The sequence below is a fragment of the Polypterus senegalus genome, unplaced genomic scaffold (genome assembly GCF_016835505.1).
Source record: "Polypterus senegalus isolate Bchr_013 unplaced genomic scaffold, ASM1683550v1 scaffold_4139, whole genome shotgun sequence".
NCBI lineage: Eukaryota > Metazoa > Chordata > Cladistia > Polypteriformes > Polypteridae > Polypterus > Polypterus senegalus.
The window spans coordinates 18,392-35,917 of NW_024378336.1; the positions used below are offsets into that span (position 1 = coordinate 18,392).

Consider the following 17,526-nt stretch of genomic DNA (forward strand, 5'->3'; position numbering starts at 1 on the left):
AGAATGAAAAGTGAATAAAAAAAACTAACCTTTACAAGTATCATAAATTACACTGGCTGTTACACACCGAAATCAAATGTGTGTTTTTATTCTAAAATAGTAAGAATAAGAGCAGTTTACTTCTCAAAACGGAGTGGTGCAGGATCGAACTCATGACCTTTTGATTACTAGTCAGCAGCTGATACCATTATGCTACCGTTGCAGTATGTGTCAATGGTGCATGCTAAGGCGGCTTTTTTTCTACAGTTATATATTTGAATAATAGCGCACTTGTTTTGTTATATTTGTACCTTTTGTGAAACTGTTTCTTTGATATTTGGACTTCAGGCTTCATACATTATATAGTTTATGCCTACATTTTGTCATTTACTACTACAATATGAAAAACTTTTCTGTTTTAAAAATGTGTTTACACGGATTACTGTAGAAACGGAAGACACGTGAAATGCGTGTATTCCAAATAATGATCTATAATTTCCACTCTAAAACTCCACTTCACTCCCAGATAATCAATCAAGACATGAGCTGGGAGCGTTTGTGCACGTTCTAAGTCGGTGGGGGGATGGAATAGCCGGCTACTTACAGCTTTTCTTTATCAGCACATTTAGATTAACAAAAGACGCTGGCGGAGAAATGAGAACGGTTTTAAGAAGCGATTTAAGGTGGGACGGATCAACGAGTTTTTTCATAGTCTCTGGTAATTTTAGTGTTAATAGACCTGCCATTGCTGTGTCCAAACATGATGGTGCCGTGTAGATACAGTGTTGTCATATCTACATGGTGGCACTGAAATGTATGCAAATCCCCTTTAATGAAGGTCTGCAGTGCACTTTGATCACATCTGAATTGTTTGATTTCTAATTTTAAACTGTGAGGCACAGGAGGAAATCGAGAGAAATGTGTCTTTGACCCAAACCTCATGGAGGGCACTGTGACCCTGAAGTGTGCTCATTATTTTTACTGACTTTATGAAGTTAATTCTACACTTTTATTTTCACAGGGCTTTTCATTTCACTTGTCCATACACTGAGGTGTCTAATGGCCTCCAGCTCAGGGCTGTCCATGTAAGAAGTGAATCTGAGAAGAGAAGGGCAGCCACTTAAAGAGAGAGAAGAGTTTCCCACAGAGCATGGCCTCTGCCAAAGAAGATGGCGTGGATGAAAGAACGGTGGACATTAAAGAAGAGGACTGTGAGCGGCTCACACCAGAGGATGTGTGTGTGAAACTGGAGGATCACGAAGAAAGAATTTCAGTTTTTAAAGAGGAGGAGGAGTGCAACGGGGTGACTGCTGCCATTAAAGCTGAGTATTTGAATGATTTCTCAGGTGGTCTTGAACTTGAAAAGCATGAAACTGAGGATATTTTCAAACAAGAGACCTGTGAAGAATCTCCATCCAGTTTACAGCCCTGGTCCACTAATACAGGACGACTGGTTATACAGGAGAATTCTGCAGAGCTGAAATCAGAGTTATCAGAGTCTGAAGAGAAAATCACCGAGGGAAATGGGAGAGAAGGAGAAGAGTCACCTGGGAGTGTTGGAATAAGTGAGTAATGTGATTAAATATAAAAGAAAGAGAGCGTTTATAAATTCTAACGGTGGGTGATTTGATGTTTTTAGAAAATTGAAATGAGAGTGGAAAACACAGTTAATTAAACTTGGATAAAGACCACCTGCTCAGGTGCATGATATCAAACAATAGGTTACCTAATAAATAATAAATTAGAAAAACTTGAGTGAATAAGGAAAAATCTAAAGTGTTGAGCATGACTTGAACATCATGAGGCTTTGACTGAAACTGTGACGTATGTTAGGCCAACAGTGCATTACGTACAATGAGAATATCAAAAGTCATATTTTGTTAAATATGTGTATATTTCTTAAATTGTGTGGCAGTTTAGACAGAAATCCCCACAAAAGAAATAAATAAGTAAGAATCCTCACCCCTGTGCACTAAATAAGAGTGAATTTGCTCAAGCCAGTGCTCACCTAATATGTGCCTCATCTTTCTAATGGTAATCTCATGCATTTTGACGTTAACAGTGACAAGAGCTGCCTGTACAAGCCATGATGACATTCAGGGGGTCTCAGGGTCTTCTTTCAGCATCTTGTGTTCTGCTCTCAGCCTGAACTTGCTGGGGCAGCATGGCCTGGACAAGTTGGCAGTGGTGTGAAATCTTCACTTGGAGATGACCTTGGGCCCTTCTGTCTCCCACAGTCACATCGGGTCAGTTTGGAGTCACCACTCCACTTCACCTGCATGTTTATGGGGATGAGGGGATGAACCAGAATAACCAGAAACACCATTCAGAGCCCCTGTGTAGAACAACTGTAGGCAGAATTTGACCCTGAACAATAAAGCAGCTGTGCTAAACACTGTGCCCCCTAACACAAGAGGATATATTTGTATGTTTATTTTTAGTCCATGTAAATCTCATCACATACATTACAATGAAGGAGAGAAAACCAACATTCAGACACATTATTGGGTAGGAAGGCTCTGATTGCAGTCTTTAGAGCTGATATTGATCACCCATTAGGATCTGCTGATATCAATAATAATAATAATACCATTTTTCTTTTTTTTAATAATAATTGTATTTTAAGCCATGCATAATCTTCACATTCCATAATAAAGTGCTACTGCATACGGCATACACAAAAAAATGTACCCATAATGCACACATAATTGAACAAAAACAAGCCGAACAAAACTAAAGGCATGTCTTAATCATACTCCACATTTCAAATCAAATAAAATGTTCAGTTAGATATTTGTAGCCGTCGAATACGACCAGAATAAAATAAGACAATCTTGGTGAACGCTTCAGGTTCTTATCTAAGAATATAATCATCTCTGCATGTTCTGAGGACAGTCTGGTCCTTCTGTCATCCACGACGTGTGCTGCCGTACTGAACAGACCCTCGCTGTCCCCACTGTATAAGGAGGGCACAGGTAGCGACGACGACTTTTATTGGTCCTCCAGAAAGCCAGTGGCCCAGCATCTCTTGTGGTATGAGGTTCACAGAGATAAAGATTCACCTCTGATGCTGCTGACTCAAATATCATTTTTTTTTTTTTATTGACAATTTCTTTATGCATTCTGCAGTTCTGTTGGCGGGGAGTTTCTTTGAATCTCTTGGCTGTCTTCTGTCGCTCCAAGTGCGTCTGCGTGGTCGAGACACCGACACTAAGCTGTTTATGTGTTTGAGATTTGCAGTCATCTTTGAAATACTTGTCCTTGTACCATTGTTTAATTTTGGGAAAAAATTATTATGATAATAATATCTGTTACAGAATTCATAAATGTATAGTGACTATTAATACTCAATGCTTAATATGCATGATTAGTATTATTTTATTTAGGTCTAAAAACTACGCTCGTATCATTTTATCCAAGAAGCCAATAAGAGGGGTGATTACAATTTCTAACTAGTCGACATCCACTTGATAATGATTTGTATTTATGTACCAGCTCGGTAAAACTCTGCATCCCTTTCCTCCCATCTTAGCTACACATTCACTGAAAGGCTAATAAAAGGGATTTTAGTCAAAACAGCTAATGCCTGGTTAATTAATTATACAAATAAATCAGTCAACAAACACTCACTGGCTGATGGAATCGTAGATCTAAATGATCTAGAACAGGGGTTCTCAAACTCGCCCTGGGGTCCACTGTGGCTACAGGTTTTTGTTCCAACCAGATTTCTAATCAGTGACAACACCTGATAGCACTGATCTCATTTAATTAGCTGGTATTATTTATCTTTTATTCTAAATTCAGAAATGCACAGCAGCATGATTTTTAGATTTATAAGAAACTTAGAAATATTTCTGTTTTTGCTATGGATTCAAATACTTAACTCTCTTTTTATTATATTTTGCCCTTTCTCTGTGCAGTTTGCCCCCTTCATTGAATCTTAATAATGACAATTAAAAACAAGCAGAGCAGAAACCCAAGCAAACAACACTCAATCGTGAAAGGCTGCAAATACATTAGCGTCAGCCCCACAAAGTAGTAAATAACGGATTAATTCAACAATTAAACAATTAGAACGCCTAGAAAAGTAGAATGAAAATACTGTTTAAAAAGAAAAAAATACATATAACTGCTTAGTACATTTTAATACTTTTTTTTTTTTTTTTTTTTTTACAAAACTTAGTCTTCTAATTTGTATATTGTTCCCAAAACAGGGAATCTGGGAACCAACAGTTCATTTAATTAGCACAGGGGTCCAATTAAAACAGAGGCTGGTTGGAACAAAAACCTGAAGCCACAGTGGGTCCCAGGACCGAGTTTGAGAACCCCTGATATAGAGGTTGACATCTTTCTGAACTGAACGTGGCTGGTTGTCCAGGCTTACATATTCCACTGTTTTTACTGTCACAGTAAGTGTTTGGGGTTCTTGCTGTCAGTATTATAAGGTTAAGTTTTCTAAGTGCTGCTATTATTGGAGGCGGTGAGAGTAGGTGACTGAGTTAGACTAAGCTTGCTGGTCATCTCAGCCTTTGAACAGCTTGTTCTTCACACCAGTCCCTTTTGTGTTGACTTCTCAGATGCTGAATAAGGTTTGTATTGTTGAATGTGTTAGCAGAGAATCCTCCATCACTGACTTCTTTATGCACAAATATTCCAAACCGCAAATGTGTTATCTCCTGTAGGATGACAATAAAACTGTTAGACTGGCGAGGACGTGTTTCTCTATTTTGGTAATACTGGGACATTGTCTTGCATGCTTTTATCATTCAAGATCAGATGTTAAGATCAGCTAATTTGCCATTTCTTGTGAAAATTGGCTGATTTTGATTAGTGATTGATTGATCACATCAGGCATATCTTTCACATATGAGAGAAAGGTGGATAATTTGAACAGAGAGCAGCAGAACATCTATAGACCACACACAGAATGGCCAGACCATCAATGGCATCTCAGTGTGAGGAAGGAACTCCAACCATTGTGCCACCACTTTACTTGTACTGTGTCATTTATCTTAAAAGGCGGGTAGTGGTTAGGAATTTGGACATCAAACCCTGAAGTTGCAGGTTCAGATTCAGCTATTGACCCCATGTGACCACAAGCAATTTACATGACCTGCCTGTGATCCAGTTGGAAAAACAAGACAAATGTAACCAATTGTGTCTCAAATGTTGTAAGTCGCCTTGGATTAAGGTGTCAGGAAAAAAATTGTAAAAATGTTTGTTATTTCAGATATACAGAAGAATGGCAGCTTACCTCCTGCTTCATTTGGTCAGCCCTCTCTTCAATACAATGAGAAAGGTATGAAGATTCACACTGGAGAAAAAACATATTGTTGTTATGAATGTGGTAAGCATTTCCCAAACATGAAGAATTTTAACAAACACAAAAAAAATCACTCTGGAGAGCTGAAACCTCATTGCTGTAAAGAATGTGGTAAACGATTCTCAATGAGATGCCGTCTTGAGAACCACAGAATAATCCACACTGGAGAAAAACCTCATTGCTGTCCAGAATGTGGTAAGTTGTTCTCATGTAAAACCTATCTTCAGAGGCACAGAAGAATCCACACAGGAGAAAAACCTCATTGCTGTTCAGAATGTGGTAAGTTGTTCTCATGTAAAAGCTATCTTCAGATTCACAGAAGAATCCACACAGGAGAAAAACCTTATTGTTGTCCAGACTGTGGTAAATCTTTCTCATATATAATGTATCTTCAGAGGCACAGAAAAATCCACACAGGAGAAAAACCTCATTGCTGTTCAGATTGTGGCAAACAATTTTCTGACAAACACAGTTCTCAAAGGCACACACAAATTCACACTGGAGAGAAGCAATATTGCTGTTCTCAATGTGGCAAAAAATTTTTCAACATTAGGTGTTTTCGAGTACACACGCAATCTCACATGGAAGAGAAAATGCAGTATGTATGCTCTGAATGTGGCAAATGTTATGCAAGCAAGAAAAGTCTTTATAGACACGCAAAAATCCATACTAAATAAAAAATCTTTTTGCTGATCTGAATGTGGGAAACGATTCTAAGATTTATGCTCATTTCAGTCCCACATCAGAACTCATACTAGATAGAAAACTTATTTTTGTCCTGAATGTGATAAGCAGTTCTCAAAACAAAGCACCCTACAGAGTCACGTCAGACGTCACACTGGAGAGAAACCTCACCATTGCTTGGAGTGTGGCAAACAATTCTCACATCTCAGTTCTCTTTATAATCATAAGAGAAGTCAGACTGGAAAGAAACCTTACACTTGTACTGAATGTGGAATACGATTCTCATATAACACTTCTCTTCACAATCATAAAATAATTAATTCTGGTAAGAAATAAAGCCGTTCTCAGACAGCACGACTCTTAAAGATCCAATGAGAATTCACTATGGAGAAAAACCTTATTGCTTTCCAGAATGTGGCAAACGATTCTCACGTCAAAACATGCTTAAGAGGCACAGAAGGATCCACAATGGAGAACCAGTACACCTGTTCTGAATGTGGTAAAGGGTGCTCTTCCAGAAAAAGTTTTCTGAGACACACACAAAGTCATATTGGAGTAAAGCCTGTCCCAGAATTGACAAATGATCTTTCCATTGGCTCGTCAACCAAAAAAAAAGAAAGAAAATTCTGAATGACGTAAAGGACTCCAGTTTAAAATAGTTAATAAGTTCATAGAATATTGGAGAAAAACTTCAACATGGCAAACAGATCGTAGATATAAGGTAACCTCAGAGCCACATATGAATTCACACTGGAATGAACACACAGGAATACAACACATACTGTATTTCAAAAACAGCAAGAATCTTCTTCAACAACTCATAGGTTCAAGAAAAAACCTCATTGTTGTCCTAAATGTGGTTAACGCTTTTCAGACAGCAGTGGCCTTCATATTTATAAATGACTGGCTTACTTGTGGTAAGCCTCTTAGCTGTTCTGAATGTTGAAAGTGGTCCTCCTGTATCAGCCATCATCAGTAACACATAAGATTTCATGAAGGATTTAGAAACTGTACTGCCAGGATGTCAGCCATACAGGGAGTGATCATCTCTGCACTGGTGCTGTGACATAAGATGGTGAACAATACAAACACCAGACAACAGAATAAGGTAGCAACAGTACTGTGTGGTAAAATCAACTAAAACCAAAGAACACAACTGAAAAACTTCAATGTAATAATTAAAAATGGAGAAGTCAAATCAAATCCACAGTGCAGTGCCACTGACAAGAAGGGGAATACTTTAGTTTCTGAGCTTTGATGATGGGGCATTTTTGATTTCAAATCGGTGACCATGCACTGAATAAGTCTGTTATTTATCAGTTACCATGTTCTGAAACTGTAATGTCACCCCAAAGACCACACAAACACATAATGTGACATTTGTGATCAATCACTTTTGTTGATTTTTATGTCACCATTCATCAGCCCTGTATAGAGTGCCACTTCCAGGTCAACAACCCCACTGCACCCCGTAGCACATTTGGAGTTTGGGACTGGAGCACAAAGTGGATGGCACTCTGAGAAGGACAGACTTGTAAGACGTGAACAAAGCCAGCTGCCCTCCCTGGTCTGTCTTCATTCAGAAGGACTCACCTGAGTGGTGGGATTGTTCTGCAGCGCTCCTGTTAGCCGACATTTCTTCAGCTTGCTTTCTGTGTTTCATCTGATAACCAGCAAAGTTAATCCAAGATGAGCCAGGCCTGTTACAGTGTGAACGTTCTTGACATTTTGTTTTGCTTTAAATATTTTTTATGCTTCTTTACTTTGAATTCTTGGAGGCCTTGTACATTAGAAATTATTAATACATGAGCATTTGGTGTTAATAATGAATGACAATTAATAAACTGTTTTTATTATTAAATTGTAAGTGTGTCCTGTTGCCATTTTGTAGCTTTATCCTTCTTGACTGTGTTGCTAGGACGTGTTGCACTGTTGCCTCCCTAGAATTAAGTGCCACGTCACGACGCTCGGCCTCACACCCTTCATCACACGTGCTTCAGTGTGTGAGTATAAATTCAGGCTTATTCTCACTTTGACCGCGTTAATGGGTCAGCGTCTAGATTTTGGAGACGGTACATCGTCTGATTATCGCCTCCTGATAAAACTGATAGTTTGGAGTGTAGATTTTTGTGGCGTTACACCTTTAAATTATTGTACGGGTTTGAGCCGATGGCCTGAGGCTGAGGATTCAACCCTCCAAGAACTTCACTGTGAGTACTCATAGGATTGATGATCAGTTCAGAGAAATGCCGTTTTTAGTTTGTTTGCAGTTTTAACATCAAGATTTAAGGCATATCTTCTAGTCAGTGACTGCTGGTGATTTTCATTATGACTCTATTAAGCACTTTGGTTTTTGACAATGTCTGCTCCGATTCTTTTGCTATTGAGTCTTGCTGCAGTTTATCAATGTGCAAACATCTGATTAGATACATTTCCTCTTACCAGATGACAGTTCTAGCTGAAACTCTAAAAGCAGGTGGACATTATTCACGCTCCCATCCAGCAGATCATCTCTGGATATTAGTGTCTGACACAAGAACACCGTCCATTCAACATAAGGAGCCACAAAGCCGACACCATCATCTTTGGCTGATCTGCTGTTTTATTCAAAATCAGCCTATATCCTCCTTATAGGTATTGGAGTTGGACATTCTGAAACGTCTGTGACACTCTAGGGGCTTTATTAGCTCTGTGCCATTATGGTGGGTTGGGGGTTTCAGTGGCAAAACTCCTGTGCCAAGAAGAGTCAAGGTAAAGAGCCTAACAGTGAGCTGAGGAAGACAACGTTAGACCAAATACCTGGGCCCTCATGTATAAACGGTGCGTACGCACAAAAATGTTGCGTACTCCCGTTTCTACGCTCAAATCAAGATGTATAAAACCTATACTTGGCGTAAAGCCACGCACATTACCACTCATACCCTGGCGTACGCAAGTTCTGCACTCGGTTTTGCAGACTGGCGGCAACCAGCGTCAAAGCAGTGCTTTTGTTTCTGTGTGGTTACCCTTTCTTTTTTAGATCCACATCCCTGGCATGGCTTTATAAATACACTGAAATTAACCGCATATTGTTTATTAGTTTAATGCATTGTAATAAACCCATAACAATATAATGGTCTACAGAATGGCCACACTATTCCAAATACCATAACTGCTTTAGCTTTGTTACTCTCACTGTTACTCACCCTTTTCTTCTTCTTCTTTCAGCTGCTCCCGTTAAGGGTTGCCACAGCAGATCATCTTTTTCCATATTACTCTCACTGCACCACTCGCAGTATTTATATCACTGTATCTAAGTGTGAATCACAGCTGAACAGCAGCTGATCAGAAAGAGAATTATCGGTATACAGCATCAAGCACACGCTGCCTCAGCCATGCTGTCTATTTGAACTGCTCTCATACGGCAAACGCTTCAGAGCCTTTCCTGTAGGGACCTTGAGTAATCGAGTGCCTGCCCATATAAGGTAAATATTCATGGCGCTTATGCAAATGAAGATGAGATGGTCAGGGAGACATGCTGCTGCTAAATATTTGCGGGTGAAGGACTGTGCTTAGCATATTCACAAGTGCAGCTACTGCGGAAACCCTCTGATGCTGAACAAGCCTTTGTAGACATATCAATAGGAAAGCAAAGTGTAAAGCTTAAGTTTAAATTAAGTTCATAGACACGCTCCTGATAAATATTCATAGGCAAATCCACAACTTAATACCGGGAATGCCTGTTAAAACATCTTAGATTCACGAGTACCGATTTGGGTAGTGAACACTTCGATGAATGAAACCTGTTCAAAAATTCATTACACAATTGAGAAGGCAGCAAAAGAATATGAAGCGAGTGACGCATTTAATGTGGTGGGCCGTCACGGCCTGCAAGTCCTTCTCTGCTGGCCTAAAAAATATCTGAATCACAAACTGATGTTAACTATATTTTGTCCATGAATACTTATTAAATAATTCCAAATAGTCTGTTTTCTTCCTTTCATAGCTTTTCAGATGGTTGTGCTGCTTCCAGACACGTATTTTCGTATTAAAGCATTTAACCAATCACATTTCAGCCATCATTTGTTGCCAGGCAGAGAGGCCTTCACAATCCGTTGTGCAGGCACTCTAACACAGAATAAATGTCGATTAACCTGTCGCTTCAACCAATCAGATTTTGAGTTGGTGTCAGTACGGCCCTCTAGTAGGCGTACGGCAATGTCACCGTATTCAGACCCATTGATTGGATAGGATGGTGTAATAGCATCATGACGAGTATGATGAGGACACAGTGCGCTGTGCTGATGGATTTAAAGTACGTCTGAATGATTTTGAGTTTTGTTTTTTGCTTCACACATTCAATGGCATTTTTGAGTATTCAGACGTGCTCTTTTCAATACTACAGGACAAAAACCTGGATGTGCAGTTTTGTCTGGCTAGGGTAAAGGAGTTCTGTGACACCGTTGAGTGAGATAGAAGCCAATATGAGGAACTCTACGAGGCCACTGAATGCACCGCAAACACTCCGAGCACAAGATCCTCGCGCGCTACAACAACAACAACATTTATTTCTATAGCACATTTTCATACAAACAGTAGCTCAAAGTGCTTTACATAATAAAGAATAGAAAAATAAAAGACACAATAAGAAAACAAAAATAAATCAACATTAATTAACATAGAATAAAAGTAAGGTTCAATGGCCAGGGGGGACAGAAAACACAAAAAAACTCCAGACGGCTGGAGAATAAAATAAAATCTGTAGGGATTCCAGACCATGAGACCACCCAGTCTCCTCTGGGCATACTACGGCCGACTCCATGGCAGGATTCTTGACAATATTATTTGCCAGACACAGACCAGATTCCAAGACCACGAAAAACTGATGTTTGTCACGCTCCTCGAGCCCCAGAACTTTCAGGAATGCAAGAAAAATTTCCCGCATGCAGCCTTCTCCATTTTAACACAGAGCCACGGAGCGGTTTTTGATCTGTCTCGGCTAAAAACAGAACTGACTGTAATGTACGCCATGGATGATTTTGCAGGAAAATCTCCCACTGATCTCCTTGACTTCCTTCATCAGAAAAATCTGAATGAGAGCATGGGGCAGCTGTAGACATTGGTATATTTGGCGGTGACCATTCCCGTGTACACTGCTTCTGTCGAAATGGACATTTTCAGCCCTAGAGCGAATTAAAACTTATGCCAGAAATACGACAGGGCAGGTTCGACTTTCAGCATTAGCTTCGATGGCGATAGAAAGGGACTTTTTGATGGAACTGAAGTGCACGGATAATCTGTACGACAGAGTAATTGAACTGTTTTTGAGGAAAGAGAGGAGGATGGATTTTGTTTACAAATAATCGGAATTTTTGGTGAGTAAAATGTTGTGATTTTCCTAAATAATATTGAAAGTTTATGAGTTATAATTCATGTTTTTTATGTGTGTCATGGCTGTGGCTGCAGTAGAAAGGAACTTGTTCACCCCTGGTTTGTCTATTCAATAAAGGCATTTATTGTGGCTACAGGAGTTATCTATCTGCGATGCAGCAGCTCTTTATATTGTATTTCTGCATATTAAGATGGTTTTTATAACCATAAATTAGTTTTGAGGGGCTGGTTGATTCAGAAGGAGCACTACTGAAGGCCTAGGTGTGAAATACACGGTCCGCCACTGATTTACGTTATTTTTAAAATGTTTCCTTTTCTTTTTCATAACTTCTTTAACACACTACTTCTCTGCTGCGAAGCGCGGGTAACAATAGGATTGTTAAGCCTTATGATAATGTTCCCGCATGGAGGGTTTAGGGAGACGCATGTTCCTCCATGCAGGAACATTATCATAAGGCTTAACAATCCTATTGTTACACCTTCTACGTGCACCCAACCGTCCTTATTACGGAGTCTTCCTTGCTTTACCGCTGACTGCTTCTTTCTATTCAACTTGCCAGCTCTTTATTTAAACAGTTTTCCTTCTCACTTTTCCGCTCCTTCACAGTCTTCTCCCTTTTCGTTTAAAATACACGCCTCCTTGCCTTTAGCTATTTGGGTAGTGAACACTTCGATGAATGAAACCTGTTATCTTTACAACGGTTGACAAACATAACAACCTCATAACAACACGTCCTCCAAATACGAACCTGATTGAAAGAAATAATGATAATCAAATCCTTGATGACAGCAACACTCATAACAGTGACAAAACAATTACATTGACAATCAAGTTACGTTATTTTTAAAATGTTGCCTTTTCTTTTTCATAACTTCTTTAACACACTACTTCTCTGCTGCGAAGGCGGGTATTTTGCTAGTTGTTAATAAATAAACATGTGAGGACACGGTGCTGCAGCACTAGCAAGTTCACATATTGTTCCTGCCTCGTGCTGTATGCTTGCTTGTGCTGGGGCGACACTGGAAGGATAGCTGGATAGAATAATTAAACACGTACTATGAAGATATTTCAATGTTCTTTAAAAGTTTTGAAGAATTGGCGTTCTCAGCTTACAGATAGCTTAACGTCTGTTAAAGAGCTGATTGTGTGGCGATTGGGTATTTGGAGAAAGAAAAGGAAGGAAAGGAATTGGAGGTTAGTAAGTTTGAAAGAGACAGGACTGCTGCAATAAAGTATTTCATCGAAGGTCGCGCACGGCGCAGCAAACATCCTGCGTGAGACATGAACAATCACTGTGCCACCGTGTCCCCATGTTTAATAACATGCTTTAATTCCAATCATCATGAAAATGATATCAAGTATACATCTCAGTATTGTAATTATTCAGATATCTGTAATATCATGAATGTAATGGATTCTGTGTCCTGTCGGAGGAAGAGAAAGCACGTTTAAAAAGCATGGAGTGATTCACACACATAGAGCACATAGAAGATCAAATATAAAACAAATATAAAAGCATTTAACGTGCTACTTTAGTTACGATGGGATTTGAGAAACTAGTAAATTAAACAATTTCAAGATGAAGTTTATGATGTTCTACTTTAATGACAAAATAAACTACGTGATTAAAGTGGAAATTTTGAGATTAAAGTTGACATTTTGTACTTTTTCCTCACTGTGTGCCTATTTTTTTTCTCTGTACCCTAATAAGCTTTCATATGACACTCAGACGGTGGGCTACGATTCACCTTTTCATGGCAACTTTGATATCTGACAACATCTTTTTTTATTTCGAGCACTATGCGAATTTGTGAACTTGAACTTTCGAGTTTCTCTGACACTCTATGTCTTTCGATTAACTTCCTTTTGTTGTTGATACCATTGTTTAAACGAACAAATAGTATGTTTTTCTTTCCCTCCACTTGGTATTCGCTGAAATTCTTCTGTTCCCCCTGTGCTTTTGCCTTTGCTTGTTCACAGAAGGCTGAGCTTAAGGGCTGTTTATATTGATTTGCATATTCAAGAGGCGTAATTCTGGGAGGAGTTGGGGCGGGACTGCAGGCGCATGCACGTGCGTTACTTTTCATGCTGACTGGGATTTATGTAGTGGAAGTACGTGGAAGTTGGCATTCACACAGATTTATGCATCTGGATTTTTTTGTGCATAGAAACATTTCCGCTTTTGTGCTTACACGCCATGTTATAGTGCAAATTCTACGCACGGCGTTATGCATTAGGCCCTTGAAGAAGGAGCACTACGGAAAGACAATGAGTGCACTCCACTACCAACAAGGGTCTTCCTCTAAGCACAACACAATTCCACACAGCACTGGAAATCATCCTTAAAGGGTTGGCATCGTTAAAGTGGCAAGAGAAACGAGGACTCTTAACAAGTGACTAAATAGCCAGGCCAACAGGCTTTGCCATGTTGAATTGTTATGTGTGAGAAGCTCCTGATTAATGGTCTAATTTAAACTTCTCACTTTTACAAGACTGAACTCATTTGGTGACTCAAGAAAGTTGACAGTTTGGTTCTCTCTGACCCAAAGCTGCCCTTCAAAATGAGGGCAAATTGACTGGGATGTCATGCAAGAAATCTTAAAGATGAAATCTAAATTGATTTAGATAAACTTTATGAATCCCAGGGGGAACATTGAATACATACAGCAGTAGAAACATAAAACATAAAACATGAAGGATCAATAAATGTAAATTGTGTGGAAGTCGCAAAATGAACTTAAACAGTATCAGCATTTAGTTTAGGATGTCAGGAGGACGCATTGCAGTGGGCAGCATAGACCCCAAGGCACTTCTTAGCACACTTTGGTGGAATGAGTCTGTGGCTAAAAGTGTCCCACAGGGACCCCATCTGGAGGGGATTTTTCCTGGTGACCTCCAGTTTTGCCCCCATCCTCTTTCCACAACAGTGCCCAGTGTGCCCAGGGTTTTCCATGTGATGGAGCAGCTTTTCTGATTGGTTTCCTCAGACCTTGTGCTTTGTTTAAATGCCCCAGAATACCACTGCGTAGAACAACAACACAGGCTACTCCTGACTTTTAGAAGATTTCCAGCGGATTGATGCACACATCAAAAGACCTGAGTCTGCTCAGTAAGTCCAGTCTGCTCTGGCCCTCCTTGCTCAGCACCACATTACAAGCCTCCTGTACTTTGACTCGCCTCCAGTATTAAGGTAGCCAATTATGGAGGAGTCAAGTGCTGGGATTGTACTGGAAGTCTGTTGTGTTGATGGTGAACAAAAAGACAGGCAGAACATTTGTCAAAGGTGCTTCAGTATTACACACCACCTGTTCTGACACACAGCCCTTGACCCTCACAAGCTCTCGTCTGATGTTCACATAGTCCAGGAGACTGAGGGGGGCATCATGATGCATAACCTTGAACCTCTTCAGTATTCGATAAGGTTGAATGGTGATAAAGGCCAAGGAGATATCCAAGAACATGATCATGACTGTGGTGCTGGCTTTATCCAAGTGAAAGTAGGACTGTAGAGCAGACAGACGACAGCATCCTCCACACTGATATGTGTCTGGTTGGCACACTGCAGACCATCGAGATGTGCTGAAACAAGAGGCCACTGCTGTTTTAGGACCAACCTCTCAAAGGTCTTCATGATCTATTTAGTAAGAGCAACTGGTCTGAAGTCCTCGGGGTCACTGGAATGCCCTTTCCTTGGCACTGGGACCACACAGGATGTTTTTCCATAGCTGGGGACCCTTCTGGACATTCAGGAAAAGGGAGAGAAGGTGTTAAGCACTGCAGAAATGTATTTTGTTTGAAATGAATTTTTTTTTTACTCTTTCATATTTTCATGACAAGTGAATATAGTACAAATATTTTAATTGTGCATATAAGTTTATGTGTTATCTGTGTATTTATTAGAAATTAGAATGGAAATACAGAGATCTCATTAATGTTAAAAAAACAAACAAACTGATTTTGTAATTGTACCGCAGATTGTTTGTTTGTTTTCCTGCCTGATTTGAATCGGATGGCAAGGCAGCAGCCCACTTGAATGGAGCGCTTTTTCATTGTGCAGATCGACTTCCGCCTTCGTGTTCAAATCCTAGAACTTTCACAACAGCGAGTTATGCATCTCATCTGAGGACAGACAAGAGAGAAAATTGAACTCTTTTACTGGTTCATCGTTGTTAAATGGTTTTGGACTCTTGTTTAACGGATGTCATAGATACCTATAAATATTTTTTCTCATTTTTTTTAAAAGATCACAATCTTTGTTTTTTTTTTTTTCTTTTGTAATTGCTTTAATAAATCTGCCAGTTATTTTTTATACATATTTGTTGCTCCATCTTTCATACCTCCTTTAACCCGTACCTGGAGTAAAATTGTAGCGGTGCATGGTGAGTGGTGGCAAGAAAGCATTGTGTTGCCCTGCTCACCCACTAAGCACCCACTACACAAACGGCAAGCCAGCCAGGGAGGTGGCAATATTGATTTTTTTTCCCTGTATATCTTATGTGCAGATTATTTGTTTGTACTGTATATTGATCTTTAGCCATTATATGACATAGATTATTAAATTATTTGTGATTTGTTAAGTGTAATTTATGGTGCATTCTCATCTCTTTTGAAATGGATGTAGTACTTGAGGCAGAGTGGTGGCTCTGAGGCTAAGGATCTGTGCTGGCAATCGGAAGGTTGCCGGTTCGATTCCCGTAAATACCAAAGGGGACTCTGCTCTGTTGGGCCCTTGAGTAAGGCCCTTAAATTGCTGAGTGCTTTGAGTAGTGAGAAAAGCGCCATATAATGCAAAAGAATTAAGTAACAATATTAAGGTGCCTGTTATTGTTGGCAGGTTACGTGAAAATGATGAAAAGGGAGACATGTATGCATTTTTGGAAAAGCATGGTTCTATTTCTAGAGTAATTGGTGTTCCTAGTTCAGATCCTGACGTTTCAGAACACAGTTATTGTTGAATTTGAATCGGACACTGCAATTCCAAAGTTTAGAAAGTGTGTTGCCTTGTCACAGGCTCTTTTCCAGATAACCCCGATACCCGTTAAGTCTCATATCTGATGTTTATTCTAAGCACATGGGCTCTAGTCTTACTCAGTCATAGTTACACTCATTGAGGGACATTTCCAGATGGAGAAGTTTGGATTTGCAACTAGTAATTAGTGAAGCACTGATGTGAATTAGGTCTTCAGTGAATCAAAGTGACTCACCTTCAGGTGCTGTCCGCTCAGTCGTAGTGACAGAAGAGGATCCATTCCATGCACCAGAAGAGAATGGTGTGCTTCCTGATCATGAACCCATCGGCCCAGCCTTTGGTTCTCAGACTAAAAGTGGGGGATCTTGGTAGTAATATAAGTGGGCATCTTCTTACAGTCCAAAACTGAGATGTTTTCTGTGCCTTGCTGCCCAACCATGAAGTGGACTATGAAACCCGGCTTAAATCGACTCCAATTACTGCTTTAGGACTCCACAATGTCCCCAAAGCAGGTGGTTAGGGAAACTCTAGAAAACCTATTGCCACCTGCATTGACCATTGTTAAGTACTTGGGAGCCAAGTCTGATGCCCAAGTGTACCTTGATTTGCTTGACTCTGCATGTGACACGGTACAAGATGAGGGGATGAACTGTTTGCAAAACAGAATGCTGGTGAAAAGCCGTCAGCGTGTGTTTAAACAGGCTGCAGATAGCTCTAATCTTGTTGTGAAGGCGGAAAGGCATCTTGACTTGGGATTTTGATAGCCAGTTGTTGAAACAATTTTGCAGGGGTTGCTGGAATGACAATCTTATTACCAGCCTTCAGTTAGAACAAAAAGAAATTCAGTCCTCCTTCATTTTCTGAATTGTTGCTCCTGTTAAGAACTCAAGAGGACAAGCAGGCTGATAAATCCATTCGGATGAGGCAGCACTTTGGCCTTTCAAAACCAAAGGTTCAAGCAAATTTCCAACATGCCTATGACTTTGATGTGGGTGAGCATGACACACCAAGCAAGTTCTCTGCTTCGTCACCTGGCAATATTAAGAAAATGCAGAAAAACATTGCTCAACTCTGAGCTCAGCTTGCATCCTTAAAGGTGTCTAAAGTGAACCTTCAAACGGGCATCTAAGGGAACAAAAGCCAAAGAAACCAAACCTGATACTGAGCAGCAGGGCCTACAAACCATGAAAACCTGAAAGT

General features: G+C 39.9%; 1 protein-coding gene across 1 annotated transcript; it reads left to right on the forward strand.

Moving 5' to 3' along the window:
• Positions 1-1,187: 1,187 nt before the first annotated feature.
• On the forward strand, positions 1,188-6,455 carry LOC120519573 (gastrula zinc finger protein XlCGF7.1-like). The gene is made up of 2 exons (XM_039742519.1): positions 1,188-1,544; positions 5,210-6,455. Exon 2 carries the CDS (start codon positions 5,281-5,283, stop codon positions 5,977-5,979), a length of 699 nt encoding a protein of 232 aa, XP_039598453.1. The 5' UTR covers positions 1,188-1,544; positions 5,210-5,280; the 3' UTR covers positions 5,980-6,455.
• Positions 6,456-17,526: the final 11,071 nt, after the last annotated feature.

Coding starts and splice junctions, on each gene's coding strand:
- LOC120519573 (XM_039742519.1), top strand. CDS start 5,281: ATGAAGATTCACACTGGAGAAAAAACATATTGTTGTTATGAATGTGGT.